The sequence below is a fragment of the Alligator mississippiensis genome, chromosome 1, assembly GCF_030867095.1.
Source record: "Alligator mississippiensis isolate rAllMis1 chromosome 1, rAllMis1, whole genome shotgun sequence".
In the NCBI taxonomy this organism is placed as follows: Eukaryota; Metazoa; Chordata; order Crocodylia; family Alligatoridae; genus Alligator; species Alligator mississippiensis.
The window spans coordinates 138,537,443-138,556,566 of NC_081824.1; the positions used below are offsets into that span (position 1 = coordinate 138,537,443).

At 43.0% G+C, this 19,124-nt stretch overlaps 1 protein-coding gene across 4 annotated transcripts in view; it reads right to left on the reverse strand.

Annotated features, from left to right (window-relative positions):
- The window catches only part of AGPAT4 (1-acylglycerol-3-phosphate O-acyltransferase 4), a 129,129-nt gene that overhangs the window by 29,478 nt on the left and 80,527 nt on the right, over window positions 1-19,124 (reverse strand). For all 4 annotated transcript variants that reach the window (XM_059714734.1, XM_006275802.4, XM_019479792.2 and 1 more), the window contains 2 exons: window positions 18,247-18,400; window positions 3,074-3,176 (listed from right to left, as the gene is read on the reverse strand). In XM_059714734.1, the coding sequence (XP_059570717.1) occupies window positions 3,074-3,176; window positions 18,247-18,400 (257 nt within the window). The remainder of the gene's footprint in view (window positions 1-3,073; window positions 3,177-18,246; window positions 18,401-19,124) is intronic.

The following is a 19,124-nucleotide window of genomic DNA, read 5'->3' on the forward strand; positions in this document are numbered from 1 at the left end:
ATCTCCTTATCTAGCTCATTGTTTTTGGGACTACGTGCAAAAGGTCCTGACTTTGCTTAAAGTCTTAATTTGAATATTTTAGAAGTCTTTTACAAAGAGAGCAAATATCCTGAATTCCGAGAGATCAAACCCCAAGGCCTTTTGACCAGATTGGTAAGAAAAGGGCATTTGCAGTGATATGGAAGTTTCCTAAAGGTAATTTAAAATGCTCAAAGGCAAAAGAATCTGTTGAGTAAGATCCGAGCCCAAATTTGGGGGTAATGACAGGTTGAGTAGGAGAAGCCCACTGATGGCAGCTCACTCAATAAAAACTGTAACTTACTGTCCCAATTTGGAGATAACTATACTTGCAGAACAACGAAGGAAGAATCGCAAGTATAGCTCGGGTCAGACTGATCACCTGAACTACCCTCTCCGTGAACACGAATCTTAGTTCACGCTGAAGCTGCAGAGCGCCCGAAAGGGACTGAAGGAAGGGGACTTAGTCCTATCAGTATTGAGGCCAGCTCATTGAATTGTATTGCTGAGGTGAGCCCATTGAACCGTACTACTGAGGCCAACCCATTAAATCGTACTACTGAGGAATGAAACCATATTTTGGTATTTGGCTTCTCGGAATTCTAGGATTGTAAGTATAATATGAAAAATAATAGTATTGATTCAAATTTAACTTTTAGTTGTAATTGTAGTTGTTTTTGTAACACTAATTCTTATAGTATTGTTTGGGAAGGAAGTGCATTCAGAGCATTGTTTCTGATATATGTAATTATTGTGTTTTTAATGTTTGTGGTGTTTCTTAAGGCTAAGCAGTGTTATATATGTAGCAAAGAGTTTTAAAATAAAATTGTGTTGTATGAATTAAGTGTGTAATCATTGTGAAATCGTGCAATCAGTTAACTACTCCCCCAGCCAGTGCATCAAAAAGAATCAGTAAATTGTGTGGGATTTTCTCTATTCCATAACCCACTAGAGACAAATTTTAATGATAATTCCTGTGCAGTAAATTTGAAAATTCTGTTGTGAGAAAACTTTTAGTGTTATTTCTACTGTCATCTTCATTTGAAAAAAACCCCCAAAAAACAAACAAACAAACAAACCCCCTAATGCTGTCATATTGCAAGATGTTGTAAAGTAACAACTGGGGTATTTTAAAATTGTTAATAGCAGCTACTAAATTTGCATGGACCAAACACCTTTTCTGACTTGGATTCAACTGTCAACTCTTTGCATCCTGATAAAACAGTTAGATGCTTTGTCATTTCATTCTTTTCCTCTAGAAATCCATGAGACAACAGCTTCTGGAATCATTCCAATTTAAGTGGTAACAACCAAAAGTGGCCATTGTGTCACGACCAGCCAGGCCTATAAACACTCATTATCAGGGGAGAGGAGAAGAAACATTTTATTGAAGTTTTTAGGAAAACCAACATGAAAAAAAAGAGGAGGGTGATCATCAGCTACTATCCTGTTGTACCAGTATGGTAACAGCCTACAGAGAGTTTGCCAACTGTGTTGAACAGTATTTAAATTCCTATGGGAATTTAACCTACGGATGGGCTTCCAAGCATAGGATTAAATTTGGAAATAAGCCATATGCCAATTTCAGTGACAAGTTGGGAATTTATGGGCAGTGTTACCCAGACAGTGCTAGCCTTGACAGCATAGCAGGAATTACAGCACTAGACTCCCTGTCTTGATGGGCCTTTCTGACTATAGTGACCAGCAACCTAGATCCAACTGATAGAATAAACCTTTGAATCAGATTATGGAGACCTACTACTGATAGTCTCCCCTGTCAATGGAGAAATCAGTAAGATTGAGTTTGGGTAGTTTCATGGTGAAACCTGCTCTAAGTGACAGGTCAGTCCCTGAACAGAGGTGGGCAAACAGCACAGACCATCTCCTCTTTCTGTGTTCCCAACCAAGCAACAAATACCAGGCTCACAGAGAGCAGTGACAATTATTTGGACAGAGTAACTCTTCTGCTGCTTACTACAGCTCTCCCTAAAAGACTGCAACACAATCATCTAGCTTTTCAAAGACTGACTGAACAGCACTTGCATGCTTTAAAAAAAATTAAAAAATTAAAATGGCATCTATCTGCAGCCATGACAACCAGAACACATCCAATAGGCACATCTACATGAGATGTTTACTGTTGAGTTGCCCAATTAGTTCTGCAGTAAAGGTCTCAGCATCTACACATGAAGAGCTATTAGGATGGAGTAAGCTAATTAACTCCACCATAGGTTAGTACTTATAAAACATAAATGCTATCCTATGGCACAGTTCTTTTACTTTCCAGCAACGCATGTGTAGAAGCTGGCCTGGCTATGGCTGGGGCACAAGGGTGCTTTAATGTGGGGTCTGCCTGCTGGGTAGCCCCGCACTGAGGCACCCTTGTGCCTCAGCCAGCACCTCCACAGCATGCTGAAAAAAATTGGGCAGGAGCAGCCCTAGGTTGGCAGGATGATCCTCGGGGCTCCCTTGCCAAACAGGGCTGCTCTGACCCAGCTGAACATGCTGCAGTCCTGGACACACTTTCAAACAGCATTCCCAGGAGCAATAAACTCAGGTGTAAACCGTGTCAGAGTTTATTGCTTCAAATTAATTGCAAGTGTAGATGCTCCAAATATTATCTAAATCTTGGAAGCTAAATAGTCCTTGGTCTAGCTAGTTTTTAAGAGGCTAGATCACTTGAGAATCCTAGGGCCATAGGCAAAAGCCAAGGAGTCACAATTGACATATATTGAACAACTGACATGTATGACATTGCAAAAAACCATCCGAGAGCAGAAAAACTTCAGTCTGGATCTAGCAGTATCACTGAAATGAACAATGGGAATCAACAGATCCACAATGTACATAAGTGTGCAGTCTGGCAACTCCCCCTATAAAAATTAAGACCAGCATCAAGCACTTTAGAAGATAGTTTGAGATTTGATTTCCTTTTCTTATAGGTAATGGAAAAGAAACCCATGTTATTGCTTATAAGCAGAATGGACACATTCATTTATTGGGGGGAAAAAAAGAGTGGGAAAGAAGAGGAGAGGGAGAAAAAAAGAATACTTGCCTTACATATAAATCAGCATGGTACTTCTTCCCACTTAAAACTCCCAGCAAAGTTGGATTCTCATTATTTCTAAAATTGAGCGTGGAATCATATACAGCTGAAACTATAAAAATGGAGAAAATGAGAGTTCTGTAATTGTTGTTTAATGTTTAAAAAATAGGGTCCTCTTGGTAAATGATACTTAAAGTGCATTTAGTATAAGCTGTAAATGGGCAATATAGAAGCATACAAGACAAAGGGTATATTTGAAAGACAAAGCCTCCAGCAGCAGTCCCATAAGTCAATTTGTAACCAAGGTAAGGATACCATGGAAAATTCAAGCCCAAAAACATTGAGAGAAGCAAGGCATATAGAAGGACTTTCAGGAACAGGGGACTGGGGAGAAGAGGCAGGAATGCTAAAATAGGTACTCAATACATGACTGAGAACCCCCCCCCCCCAGAAACTGAATGGAAACAAATTTAAAATATAGTTATGACAAAAATGAAACAGTCACCCGTCCCCACCACCAAGCCAAAGAATTGTTACATTTTTTTTAACTCAGTGCTCCAAGAAATTAAAGAAAAGCATTGAACAGGATTTTTAAAAGGGATTAGACATTTATGTTAACCATCAGCAACACTGTAGCCACCCACAATGGACTGGGAAAGGAGGGAAGCTTATATATGAAATATGCCCTTTTCCTCCTGGACAAACACAACCACCAATCGCTTGAGGATAGACACATGCTTCCCCATAAATGTGTTACTGCATCGATAACAAGGGTCCCTGCACCCTTCTCTGATTCCAACAAGCTATTGTCAAAGGTACCAGTCTAGACTATCAGTCTGAATTTGTTTGGCAATTCCCATATCACTCTGCAAGCATTCCGCTAGGATGAGAATAATTAGGTTGTGTGTTTCACAGAATTAAAATTGCAGCCAAGTTCTCAATCACTGGAGAATAAGTTTTCTGTAATTTAACAGATGGTCTGAATATGTTCCAGCTACAATTAGGGCATTTGTAAAAAAACCCACCCACCCACCCACCCACCCACACACACACACACACACACCCACCCACCCCCCTAACTACACAGAGAACCAGAGTATATAGGTTTCAACAGAAAATATATAAAAGCACCTAATAATAGATGGAGCTTTTTTTTTTTTTTTAAATATGATTGTATTATGTTTAACAAGGTAACAGATTTTAGAGGTCCAAGAGCTTTAATACAACAAACTTATGCATTTAGTATCCTTTGACATACTGTTTACCTGTGGGGTCCCAGAATCAGCAGAGTCAACTGTGTATCATGTTACGAATTCTAGGACTTATGGAAACAATAATTGCATGCGCGTATCCAGCTTCTGTGTATTGTAGTGCTCCTATTCAGCGACCTGACAATAACAAACCTTGTAGAGAATCTTTGCCGATTTGAGCTGTGAGACCAGGTCACACTCACCGCTCTGACTAGATGTGAAGCTGAAGAGAGTGAATCTAATCTATAAAATAAAAGGCTTTCTTGGGTTGAAATAAATCAGAAAGCTCTTGTTGGAAAAAAGAAAAAAGGATTACGGCAAGAAACTCTGGGAATATTTTTCTTTTAAAGATTTCCAAGAACAAGGTAAATTCCAGAAGTGGTTTCTTTTCTAAGCAAGGGCACAAGAGGCGGCCTATCCGCTAAGCCAGAACACCTTCTAGGCTTACAGGGACCTGGGCTCACCACTATACTTCATTTGGCATAAATATTTCACATAAACCATAATCTTCTCTTTTGTACACAGAATACAAATGTCTGGTTTAAAAACTGAACAGGATTTTCCTTGCAACTGTGAGATCAAACTTCCTGTATAAAACATCTTGAGCAGGAAAAATCTCATGCTTACTTATCAAGCCCAAATGAACATGACCCAGTTCTCCTTTCACTTGCCCTTGTCTGGGCACAAAGTCTCAAGTGATTCAATTTGTGTTCACACCTGTTGAAAGAAATGGAACCTTCAAACATGTAGCAGTCAGTGAACAGGGAATTTTAGGGTAATTGGTGCTTCAAGACGGAACGATTGGGGGGGGGGGGGGGGAAATGCAGAAAAGAGAAATTATCCAACATGACAGTTTCTGTAAAATTTCTGCATAGGATCCAACCCAGCCATACTCAAATATCTGTGTTTACAAAGTGCTTTAAGCGGTTATCTGATAAGCTGCCAAACAAAAATCCAAGCTCCATTTGAGCACGCTGCTAACACTATCATTTGTGCAGCATAAGATAAGGAAGAATACATCCTTTCATTGTAAAGTTTAAAAAAAAAAAAAGTGATCCGTGTGAACACACATATTAACCCATGTATTGTACCCAAGACTAAAGAGTTGTAAAAGCAATTTCACCTCAATAAGTAGGTCTACTTATCTACTTAAATTGCAGTTCTGCAGAAAATATGAAATATAATGGGATGGTTTGTGAAATCAATTTAAAAATGTGTATTAGTCACATAACATGCTGTTTTAGAATCCTCCGATGCTGACTGGCAGACAAGGTTCTTTGGGTGAATCTGATATCTTTTATTAAATCAACTAAATAGTTGGAGAACAATTTTTAAGCAAGCTTTCAGGTTCAAAAACCCTTTGTCAGGCTAAGGAAGTTTCAGCAGTTGGTGTGTGCTCTTCCTGGGTGGAATGCTTACTGCAATATGAAGACAATATCACTATAGTCATAGATCACGTGATTGAGAGTTACTGGGCACATCTACACAACGACATAGCAATGAGCTACAGCGACATAGTGCCAGTGGGCACAAACTGTGATGCTGCCACTACACCACTGTAGTGATGAGCTTCCTTGCTATATAGTGTGTTGCTACAGCAACACAGCTGCTATAAATAACCATGCGCCGCCAGGATGGCACAGTAACAACTGCTTCATGGAGGCACACGTAGATGCAGTCTGTCTACTTGTAGTGATGTAGATTAAAAAGTGAAGGCAGCAGTCAGTACAGTGAAATGTTTCAGTGCCATCTTAAATGCAATAGTTTGAAGTCTGAAGATGACGACTGAAAATAAAATTCAAGAAAGCTAAATACATCTCAGCTCAGGAATGTGTAACAGTTCTCTGTAGGAACCTTGCATTCAGATGGTCCTAAACTGTTGTGTTCATCTTGCAACTTGACTCTGGATGTATAGAGAAACAAACAAACAAACAAACAAACCAGCACTGATCACCATTTAGGAATCGCATATAAAGCAAAAAGGTTCTGCCGAGGCTGATGTTAGAACAGAAAACAAATGACAATGTCCTCAATGTTTAAAAGAACCACTGAAAGCACTTTAACAAGAAGAGAAGCTACATTCAAGCTAGTGGGAGCATTTACTGCTGCCAACATATTTTTGGAAAAAAACTGATAACCTGAAACTATGGGAGAACTTGAACAAGCACATATCAAATGCTAGTAGTTTCCCCATGTTCAAACAAACTTTGCCTGGATTATCTGCCAAAAATAATTGCTTTGCATGTTTAGACTACAAAATCTGCTTTGGCAGAAGATTATTCAAATCTTGATTGTAGCAGACGAAACAGATGCACAGTATAACTATGTACTCGACATTTCATTTGCACCTGGGAGCTGGAAAGACTGTGACCTGCCTGTTTCTCAAACAGCAGTTTTTCTACCATGGCACAAACTGCAATCAAGGCTGTTGTAAACTACGGCTTAGAACTGAACAAGATCTTAGCATTTCTCTCTGATATGTATAGGTGCATACACATGTACTAACTCTGACAGTTAAGTTAACTTTAAGTTAAGTCGGTTTAACTGTCAGCGTATACATACGTATGTGGAGTAGAGTCAACTTAAATGCGGCCCCCGAGGTGCATTTCCTTGAGTCGCATTAGTTAAATCAACTCAGCTCACAATATGGCTGCCACCATGTCAAGGGGCTGTATGTGTATACACTCGATGTGCCTTAAGTCGACTTAGTTAAGTTGCCTTATTTAAAGTACATGCACATGAACCCTATGGGCGCGTCCACACATGCAAGCACGTGCGCTTGCAGCAGCTCAAATAGCAGTGTAAATCTGAGCCGGGCTTTTTGCTTCAGTGCACGTGCCTGGACATGCACTTTGGTGTGGAGCAAATTGTGCCTCTTGGGGCAAAATAACCCTGCCTGGCTCCTCCCGGATCTGCAGCCGGGGGAGCTAGAGCCCGGGGATGGCACCTATGCTGTCCCCAGCAGTATAAAAAGCTGCCCTTTCCTGGCCCCAGCAGTATAAAAAGTCACCCTGGCAAGTAGCTCAGGGCTACTAGCTCTCCGGAGCTTGTGGGGCCCAGCTAATTGGTACTTGGGGACACTACCCCTGGTGTCAGCTGGACTACTGAAGCAGCCCTGAGAGTTCCCTGCACCTTTTACCCAGTGCAGCAGTCTGGAAGTGGGGACTGCTGCCTGGCTGTGACCTGCTGTGCACGTGCCAGACCCAGATGGGGACGGCAGAGCCAGTAGAGGCATCTGCCCCTCTGGGCCATCTGCCACTGGTCTGCGGTTGCAGGGTTGGCCTTTGTGAGACACTGCTGCCATTTGTGCCCCCTGCCCGGCCATCTGGGCAGCTATCACTTGGAAGATATTCCAGGTGTTGTGGCCTGCTTTGAGCTGTCAAAGCATGTCCTCCTGGCCCCATTTGGGGGTAGCCAGCTGGGTCCAAGGTGCCAGCTCTGAGCAGGTGGGGTCCTGTCACTGGCCTCCCTAGCAGGAATTCTGGTGTTCCCTCTTGGAAAACTGAAAAATCCCGGATAAAAAAATCCCAAAGTCACTCCATAAAATACCCCCAAATCCATGTTCATCCACAAGTAAAACAAGAGACCATTATAAAGAGAGAGAGTTGGACAATGTTTTATATCTTACAGTGTTAAAGCATGTCTCTTATCATAATAAAGTGAACTCTAAATACGTTTCATGAATACATATTTTGCTGCCCTCCAACAGGGCAATAGCCCTCCCACAAGGGGCCAAATGGCCCCCCACAAGACCCACCTGCCACACCCCAGCCCCCCACCAGCTGCTGCTGCCCCCACAATGGCTGCCCCACCCAGCCCCACCCCCTGCTCCCCCAGACCCCCCAGTGGCTGCCCCACCCAACCCCACCCCCCAACTTGCACCCCCAGGTCCCCAAGGCTACCCCCACAACGCCAGGCACCATCACTTAAAAAAAAAAAAAATCTAGAAAAAAACCCAGAAAAGAAGTCTCTGCTTACCTTAGAAGCCAGGGGAGGGGGGGGGGGGGAGGGGAGGGGGCGCTCCAGGACCTCCTGGCAGAGCCCCCCAGGGCAGCACAGGACAGTGGAGGGACAGGAGGGCCTGGGCTGGGGCCACTGGGGCTGTCACTCTGCCCCACTCTGTGTGGGAGAGGCCCCAGGCAGCCAGACAGCAGCTGAACTGCAGGTAAGTGCTGTTTTTTTGGGTTTTTTTTAAACTATGCAGTGGAGGGGATGGAGTTGGCTGCCTCAGGGGGGACTGGGGGAGTGTGCAGGGTCATCGGGGTCCCCCCCCCATGGTCCCCTCCCCCCTCCCCTAGCCCCCCCACCCCTTACTCACCGGCACTGGAGCTCTGGTGCTGAAACACGTGGCCTGGCCAGCTGCATGTTTAATTTTCTCCCTGTGCTGCAAGTTTGCAGCGTGGGGAACATTTTTTTGTTCCCACACGTGCCTGTTGCCCCGCCTCAAAGGGGTTTGAGGTGGGGCAAGAGGCATGTGCACGCTCGTGTGGACATGCCCTATATGTGCAAAGCTTTCTCTGATGTGCTCCATTAAATGATGCACAGTGCAATTCATGTTACCTACAATTCACACATACTTTCTTTAATAAGTGACATCTGGTGAGCACGTTTTCCTGATGTGGATATCTTGGTTTCCTCATTTAAATAAGCATTCAAACTTTGTTTAGGCTGTACGCTTCAATACAGGGCGTCCATTGTCAATCAAAGCATGGATCTAAATGCAACTTGGTCACTTTCCCCAGAAGCAATGCAGTTTGTACAAAAGGTGGGATTCGTGGTTTAATGCAGTTTGTTACCATGCAAAGAATACTGAACTACCACCAATTTATGTGCAACAAGCTTGAAATCACACCAGGCACACAGTGTATGCTTAAACTATGTGATCAAGTTAAGTTTGTTGCTGAAAATGCGATCCAGTTTATGGCACTTAACATGGTTTGTAAGTTGGCAGGTTTTGACTCACAAAAGCACACAACAAACTGATGCATTTGATGAGTTGGGTTGAAGATCACCACAACTTCCAGACTATCAAACTGAAAACTAGCACAGGCAAGAAATGTTCCAGACAATAACCGCAAAGTTAAATCAATGCTACAAGTACAATCAGTCACTACAACCACAATTTAAACAACTGGCTGCCTACTTTTTTAGTGTTGTTCACATTTTTTACCCCGATCAGGTGCTTTTTCTGAGTTTTGACCCTCAACAAATTAAATCAAATCTCTGGATGGCAGAAAGAGCATGATAATGAACATGCCTCTTACATAAACTCTGTCAGAGTGCCAGATGTCTTGAAATGTAACTTAGTTTTGGGATTCTGTTTTTGATCGGTTTTCAAATCTCTACAACTTGGCAGAATGTTGCCTTACAATTCCAATCAATTCAATGGATGTAGAACGTGCAATTTCAGTGTAGGGACAAGTCTTCACACCACAGAAACAGGATGTCAGCTGCAACTGCTAGTGGATGCTGCATGCTAGCAGCTAACATGAATGGTTTCTATTAAGGTTAGCATAAATTAGTAGTAATATTTACATTTATAACAATGTGATAAATGATATGATATAAATTTACTTTCCACAGAATTTGCCATTAAATTATACAGTATGCAACTCCAACAATCAGCAACGAGAGGCGGAGCTGCCAGAGCATATCCAAGAAATATCTGCAAAATTTGTCCTTTATGCTGTGAACAGCCTGTGAAAATTATTTAGTTTCACCATAATTTAAGTAGACCCCTACTGATAGTGCAATGACAATGTACTTGTCGCCATCAATTAAGCAGCACCAGCAGGGAAGCCACAAAAACAGGCTTTGCACAGCATTCATTCTTTTCACCTTTTAGACCAGGTTTAGGCTTGCAGATCAGTGTGTAGTATAATAGGAAATGACTCAAAGCCTCAAAAGCTGCTTCTGATTACCTCCCTGTGTGGAGGCTCTTCATTCATTAGGCAAAAATAATCAATAACCTTAAAAATGTGGATGTTCTTAACTCCAAGTGTAAACAAACCACAAGCATAAGAATTAGAAACAGATTTTCTTCAGACAAAAGAAAATAGAACAAGTAGAATAGTTTTCAGTCTGTGACCAACCTACAATATGATAACCAAGGCCCAGGTATTTAAGGTTATGAACTCATTTGTTGCCTGCCAGAGACTGCCAAATTGAAGACAGAATCATAAAGTTAGGGTTGGAAGGGACCTCAGGAAGTCATCTAGTCCAACCCCCAGCTCAAAACTGATACCATTCTCTGGATTAAGGGTCCATTGTTATCTGGAGGTAAATAACTGCTTAGATTAATTCTATTTTTGAACTTTGAGAAGCATGTTTCACATGTTATTAAATAAAAAGCAATAAAGTTACTACTTTGCATCTTCACAGCTAGAGATGGAAGGGGGATAGTTTTCCCCATCTACAGATAATTAAGGTTCCAATTGAAACAAAACATAAAACACCTTGAAAAACATTCGATTTGGGATAGGGGAAAAAAGATCAGGACTACCAAAAAATAATCAATTTAAAATTACTTAGAAAGCTTTGTTTTGATTTTTGAATTGTTATTATTGTTCTACTTTCTGTAAATTAATTTAAAAAAGCATTAATGAACTGTGTTTATTTCCCCAGGTCAAAATGTCCAAACAAACAAAATTTCAAACCTATTCTTTCATTTTCTTTTTTTAAATGAGATGTTTGTTGTAAGAGACCCTTTTCCCCGAAAAGTTTGCTTTTATCAATAAGGATTTCCTGAAAAAGAAAAAAGTTGTGTCAAATAATTTGTGACTAGCTGTGCCCATAACCTGAGAGGTTGTCTTCTATAAAGGAACCCAAACTCTAGAGGTTTGAAGTACAGGTATATGAAGGAAATATATATCCTAGAAGCCTTATGGAATCTTTAAATAATATATTTAGAGGAGAAATTGACTGGCCTCTTGAGTTCATACATTTGCTTTATGGAAGAAGTGCATAATCCAATAACTATTATGGATACAAGACTAAAGGGAGAATGGCTACTGAATCAAATGTTAAAGTCATGAAGTAGCCTATAAACTACTACTAGCACAGGCTGCCACCTGAAATGAAGACTCTAGAAATTGTGCTGCCAATAACTAGTCTAACAAAACTGGGTTAACCCACAACTCAAAAATCTGTCCGCTGTCATTCTGCAACAACACAAACAGTGGGCTGGCTTGCCACCATCCTGAAACCCTGCAAGTTCAAGTTTAATCACAGTCCCCCAGCATGCTTTGCAGCCCTGGGTTGTGCTGTGCTGTCTGCTCCAGAGAGCAGGAATGGCTCCTCCCCTCTGCTCTGTAGCAGGAGCAGTGAAGACTGGCTGACAAGGGATGGGGGGGGTATTACCCCCCCCACAGGCAAACCTTGGCTGGGGTCTGGGATCTGGAGCCAGGGAGGGAAGTTAAACACCCCTTCCCCTGCTCAAACTTACTGCTGGCTCCAACTGTGGACTACAAAAAAACAAAAAAAACAAAAAATCACAGAGGCACCTGGAAGCAGGAAAAGGAAGTGACGAGCAACCATGCAGAGTCCTACTGTTGTAATTCTGGACTGCAAATCCCAGAGACCCTCAGGGGCAGCAGGAAAAGGAAGTTAACACATAGCCAGAGAGACGTGCTCTAGTGCCCCCTGACTTCTGGCCTAAGCCACTCCAGGCATGTGGCTGCATTTCCTGAGTCAAAGGTTTACTTGTGTTTCAATTTAATCTGTGCAGCGTAGACTAACCTACAAAGACTGAATCCTAAAACCTAATCATTTATTATGTTAACTCTTTAAATGACCACTTCCAGTCCTCCCAGCTGGACTCCCGCCAGGCTTTTTATTCCAACTTCAGGGGTCTGGCCAACCAATTGGCCCCAGCACGCAGCCATAAAGCGTGCCCATGTCAATGTGGGAGCTGGTCTTTGCTCCTTCTGGCTCAGCCATTTTTTTTTTCCTTTTACCGCGGCGTCTCTGCTCACTGCAGTTTCACTTTTGTTGTGCTCCAGTTCCAGTGCAGCATCCCGCTGGCTCCGCTCCTCGTCTGGCTGAGGCAAGTCTTTTCCACAGTAGCCTTCTATCATCTGTGGATCTGAAGATGGCTGACAAAGCCTATCCTGGATTGACCTACTCTGTGGCAGCCTGGGTGCATGTTTCTGCGAGGGGTGTGCGGCTCTGGGTTCTTGGTTCAGTCTGTGACATGCTGTTTCTGCCTCTCCTGTTTTTCGGTCTCCTGTTGTCATCATTGTAAGGTTTCTAAGTACTACAATCCTTACAGTAGACTCTTCATCCATTTGGGGAGGTCCTGGGTGATAGTCTCCCACAAGTTATGTGCAAGTCCCTGTTTAGGCTATGCTTAACAAAATTCAGTGTATGTGGATAATTTCTTGTTCCACAATTTTACATGCGAGTCAATTTTTAAAATTCTGTTGTTTAAGAATAGCTCTGCTGAGGTCAGCGATGGAACATCCAGGGATGCTGAAGTGTTTTGCCACAGGTTTTTCTGAATTTTTGTAGAGGTATATCAATATATCAGTTGCATATCAGATTGGCACTGATAAAAGGAAAATTAACATGAACAGCCATCAGCATTTTTTGGCCGGTATACCTGAAAATGTCACCAATAAATGCCATGTGCATGCATGCAGCTATCCCCTGAAGATCAAGGCCCCCGTGGTGGGAGGCATGGGGGACATGTGCCCCGCTGGATTTGTGTGTAGGGCAAGGGTAGGCTGCCTGCTGTAGGCTCGGGGCCAGGGGCTGTGCCAGCTTCTTCCCAGTGCAGGGGCTGGGTGCAGGCGGGCAGTGGTGGTGGCGGCACTGGAAGGGGGCACTATAGCTCAACAATCCCTCCCTCCACCTCGGGGCACTCCCCTCTGCTGCCTTTCCCTTGGGAAGGGTGGGCAGGGGACACGTGGCCAGCGCGGGGCTCCCAAGGGAGAGACAGCAGAGTGGAATGCCCCAAGCAGGGGTGGTGCTAGGAGGGCCTTGGGGAGATATGGCTACTCCAAAATTCCCTGTACTCCCCCTGTAACCACTCCTCCCAGCAGCGCCGCCACCACCTCCCACCCTGCACAGCTGAACCCAGCCCCAACCTAGCCCCTCTGCCAGGAAGAGGCTGAAGCAGCCCTGAGCCCACAGCCTGCCTCTGCCCCACAAATCCAGGAGGCACATGCAGCAGTAGGGAGCTGCCTCCCTTCCCCACCCCTCAGTGCCCCCTGGATGAGCCAATGGGGAGACCAGTGGACATGATATACCTTGACTTTAGCAAGGCTTTTGATACAGTTTCCCATAACATTCTGACAAGCAAGCTAAGGAAGTACACGTTGGATGAATGGACTATAAGGGTGGTTAGAAAATTGGCTGGATCATGAGGATCAGAAAGTAGTAATCAATGACTCCATGTCTAGTTGCCAGCCAGCATCAAGTGGAGTCCACAGGGCTTGGTCCTGGGGCCAGTTTTGTTCAGCATTTTCATCAATGACCTGGAAGATGGCATAGATTGCCCCTTCAGCAAATTTGCAGATGACACCAAGCTGTGGGGAGCAGTAGATATTTTGGAGGGTAGGGTTAGGATTCAGAGAGACCTAGACAAAATGGAGGATTGGACCAAAAGAAATCTCATGAGGTTCCATAAGGACAAGTGCAGAGAGTCCGGCACTTAGGATGAAAGAATCCCAGTACAGGCTGGGGACCAACTGGCTAAAAAGTAGCTCTGCAGAAAAGGACCTAGGGTTTACAGTGGACAATAAATTGAATGCGAGTCAACAGTGTGCCCTTGTTGCATAGAAGGCCAAGGGTATACTGGGCTGTATTGGTAGAAGCACTGCCAGAAGATTGAGGGAAATGATTCTTCCTCTTTATTTGGCATGGGAGAGGCCACATATGGAGCACTGTGTCCACTACAGAAAGGACATGGACAAATTGGAGAGAGTCCAGTGTAGGACAATGAAAGTGGTTATGAAAGGGCCCGGGGCACATGACTTCTAAAGGAGAAGCTGAGGGAACCGGGCTTATTTAGTCTGCAAAAGGGAAGACTGAGGGGAGATTTAATAGCAGCCTTCAGCTATCTGAAGGGTGGCTCCAAAGAGGATAAAGCTAGACTGTTCTCAGTGGTGGCAGATGACAGAACAAGGACCAATGGTCTCAAGTTGCAGCAAGAGAAGTTTAGGTTAGGTATTAGGAAAAAGCTCTCACTAGGAGGGTAGAAAAAACACTGGAACAGGTTACCCAGAGAGGCTGTGCACTCTTCATCTTTGGAGGTTTAAGACCTGGCTAAACAAAGCTTTGGCTGGAATGATCCTGGTTTAAGCAGAAGGTTGGACTAGATGACCTCCTGAGGTCCCTTCCAACCCTAGTTTTCTATGAATTCTATGGTTTCTTCCAATGTGTCCATGTGATGATTAAATTAGGTGTACATTGGTCATGCTGAACATAAATACACCATGACCAATACACATAGCTTGGTCATTCTGACTTTGAGGGACATTTTAGGACAACACTCATAACGGACTTGGATTTGCTGGTATCTAATGTAGGTAAGTAACCAAGCTGTAGTGAAATTTACTGAAGAAGAGAGCATTCCAGATAAAAGCACCAAGACTTCTATTGGTAGATTATTAGATTCAAACAGACGCCCAATACATCCTCTATCAAAATGTTAGCCTGCAGGCTCTCTTTACATCTGAACATGCTAGTTTTAAGAGGAATACTTAAGACATCTTTGAGACCCTTCAAGTTCATCTATCTGTAGGAAGTCTACAGTGCTCCTGTCCCCTATATCCAAGCACCTCACAAGCACTCGTGCATTTAACCTTGCTACCTCCCTGGGATGAGTAGCGTTCCTGTCCTCATACTGCGCAAACAGACACTAAGCTATGGGCTAAGTAACTGCCATGTCCACAGTCAAACAAGCAGCTTGTGACAGATACCAAACTAAACACAGATCTACAAGCCCATAGTCCTCTACATTAACAAGACTCATCTTCCTCCACCTCCAGAATACTAATGCTTTCAAACGGTTTAGTTCCAGGAACAGGAACCTATATGAAAGCAGAGAGGATAACCTTTGGGCATCATGCCTTTATTGATCATTAATGAAGAAGCCAGGCATTTTGAATAACTTTTTCTCCTCAGTTAAGCATGCTACTTCCACTGCATTTCCCCAGGGATTTTCCCCAAAACTCTCAAGACAAAGCTCTGTTCTCAGTTTTTAAAAGTGCATCTGTGATTCAGAAGCTTTAAGTCGCATTGACGTTTAATGTGGCTTCAGCTCGTAAGCACCTAAGATTCCCTTGGCAAAATAACTTCAGTTCCTACATCACTTGCATCTTTTAAAAAAATGTGTGCTAAATTACTAACTGGCAAAGTTACAGCTATTTTCTAAAACTCCTTCACATTACGGTTGCTTTATACCAATTAATGGTGTGGAGTGAATTGCCTCAAGAACTTTTAAAATCAGAGAGAGCTGCCTGTTACAAAGTCTCAGATCCTCAAGCCCATATGCTTTAGGGAAGTCTGAATCCAGAGCAGCATTTTCCACTTCAGGGCAATCTCTACTTCCCATGATAAAAATAATTCTCATTGTGCTCCTTTTTCAGAAAAAAAAATGGTAATTTGTTCCCTTTGGACAGTCACTATATGATGGTCACCTCTCATCCAAAATGTGTGTTCCTGCTTTCCTTCACATAAAAATGAAAAGTCTCTATGAAATGAAATGTTTAGCTACTTTATGAATGGCCCTGTTATTCTCACAAAGCTAGAGAAGCGTTGGGTCATCTGCCTTTCTTGTATAAAGGTTCATGGAACTGGAACATAGCACACTATTCACTGCTGAACATTTCTGCTACGAGTAACTATACTACCTCTCTCCATCCTGACTGTGTCGAGTGAAAATCCAGGCCCACTGAAGTCAATGGGGGTATGGACAAACTAATATGGGGCCAGAACAATGAGAGTTCTCCTCTCTTACCAGCAATTCAATCTCTTAACATACACCTACACTCCAAAAATACAGGGTAATGGGTAGATCTAAAATACCAGATAGGTTGTTTTTGGTTTTATTACTATTATTTTTGCATTAGTTCCACTTTAGAGAGAGAGAGAGAACAGAGTAATTCCCACAGAACAACTTACAAAAAAATTCTCTGATCATCACACCAACGTCAACTGTAGAACAGAAAGCGGACAACCACAAGGTGCATAAAAAGGAAAAATTCTGTAGACTGATAAGATGCATTAGTTACAAGACAATCAATCCAATTAAAGGCTAACAAAACTGGTCTTATTCTTATTTCCAAATCCACCAACTGTGAAGGACTATTTGATCTAACACAGTAAGTGGGGGGAACATTAAGGGCATGAACACATGCATAGTTTACCACTAGTAAAAAAGGGTACAGCTTTATTGTGGATTAGCTGTTCCACAGTAACTGTCCATGTGTGTGTACTTGCACTACATAGTAAATGAACACTAACCCACAGTAATTTAGCCCTCTTTAAAAGATGAGTAAGCAACTGCAGGTTGTCTTCTACTTACCACAGTGTAAGAGCATACACACAGGCTGTTACCAAACAACATCTTAAAACTGATAAATTCCATTCATTTTACCACATGGTAAAATTTTCAAGTGCCTACCCTCCATACAGATGTGGTATGGTAAGGAAATAGCTCCATTTCACACATTGCTAGGCAGGTAAGATTTTTTTTTATATCCTTGGCCTAGAAATCTATTTACAGACTTGTTTCTGCCCAGACATACACAACAGTGGGGGCCAACTTTTTTGGTCTTCTGCTTCCTGCCCTATGTTCCCTGCTCAGCTTTGTTCCTTCCCCTGTGCTCCCAATCTGTCTGTTTCTCTGCTTTCTGCACTATCTGCCACTGTCCTACTTGTCCCCTCTCTTGTCTGCCATGTGCCACACACACACACACACAGGCTGCTTGTGCCACTTGTAGGCCTGCAGTAGCCAATCTGTGGCCATGCATGCCACAACACGGCAGAAGCATGCTTCTGCCAGGTTGGCCCAAGCACACACTGCCTACCCGCTCCTATGTACATACTCCAAAACTGAAAATAAGCCAGCAGGGCTTTTCCATGCTCATCCCTAGTAGTTCTCCTCAAGTGCACCAGAGACCGGGGTACTGAGGGTAGCTGCTAAGAAAGACCCTAGAACAGCCTCACCAGCTTATTTCCCGGTTTGAAACTGGCAAGTGGGAACAACTGAGCTAGCCATGGTCCTAGCTGGGGCACGCTGCTGCTGTGGCATATATCTGCCCTAAGAAATCAGTAGAAAGACTGGGATACCCTGAAGAGCTGGGTTTCATTATCATTAGAACAGAATCTCCTCTCAGTCTATTATAGTCCTCTGGAAATGCTGACCTTTGATAACCTTGCTTTCCTAGATGAAGCACTAGAGTACTTGTGGATGTGAGGAGAGGATGCTTCAATTAAATCAAGTCTGCTGGAGCATGCTAAATTAGCACACCTCCAGCATCTTGTGAATCACGCTTCAAAATGGCAATGTGGGCTGCTTCAACTAAAACTTCTTTGATGAGCTTTAAAGTGCCCTACCACCATTTTGAAGCATGGGGATGCTGATACATGAGATGCAGCAGCCGCTTTAATTAGAGCAGCTCTCAGAACCACTCTAATGAAAGCACTCCACCAGCCCCTGAAGCATGTGTAAAAATTCCCCTAGATTTGAAGACTATGACACATGGTGGAGTGGGATACACAGACATTGCTGTCTCTTTACAGCAACTGAACTTAATGCCAAAAAGTTTGGCTGGACAAGCCTCATCCATTAGTCTATGTGAACAGATGGAAGCATAGATTAATGGGGGATTCCGATTTCTTTCCACAGACACAGGCTTTCGAGGGAAAATGACAGCAGGGGATTGATATAAACATTTAGAAACTGGTCCGTGCGACTTTCCTTACCTACATTTCTCAAACACTGCACGGTGACAGCAAATCCTTTTGTCCGTGGTAGCAGATGGTACTTGAGCTTGGGCAGCCCTTTGGCTTCAGCCACTTGCATGCTGATTTGGTGTTTTTGCTCTGTGAACCTTGTGCCTTCACAATGAATCAAGAACTGAAAGCGAGACAGGGCTGCAGTTAGAAACCAGCTTGCAAAAAGGACATAAAAAAACCCTTTGTTTTTGGTTTTGTTCTGTTTGTTCGCTTGCTTTTTTTAATGCGCTTTCTGATTGGAGGCATTTTACAAGTGGATTAGTTGGAAGGAAATAAAGCCTTGAATAGACTTAATACTAGGGAAGAGGAGGATCTGGATGCTGTTCATACTACTATTGTAAGCAAAACCTTGGGTCAAAAAAGGAGAATACTGATCAGTGGAGAATTTTGGCCTATTCTGCTGCTATAACAAAGGCCATGAGGAACATACATTGAGGAGCTCAAGAAAGTACATTAGAACTTCTGATCTGACTGAGCAGCACAAGTATTTCCTCAAAAGTTAGAAATAAAGAGACCCCGACCAGAAATCCAGATCCACCCCCCAGCTTCAGGACAGTTCAGTGCTCCATCACAATTCACATTTCACAGGTAGGCTCTCGGGCACAATTCGAATGCACATTTAAAAAGAACTTAAAATCATCATTAACTTCTTCCTGAGAGACTAATGCCCTAGGAGGCTATTTTCTTCCACTTCTAAAGTCCAATGGCTTCAACAGCTACAAAGATGCATGGATTTTACAATGCTGAGGATGGACTAGCTATGACAGTAATGAATCCAGTCACTGTCAAACCACAGGCCCAGCTATTCGATACCTGCAGATAGCGCTCACGGTGTGATGCAACAA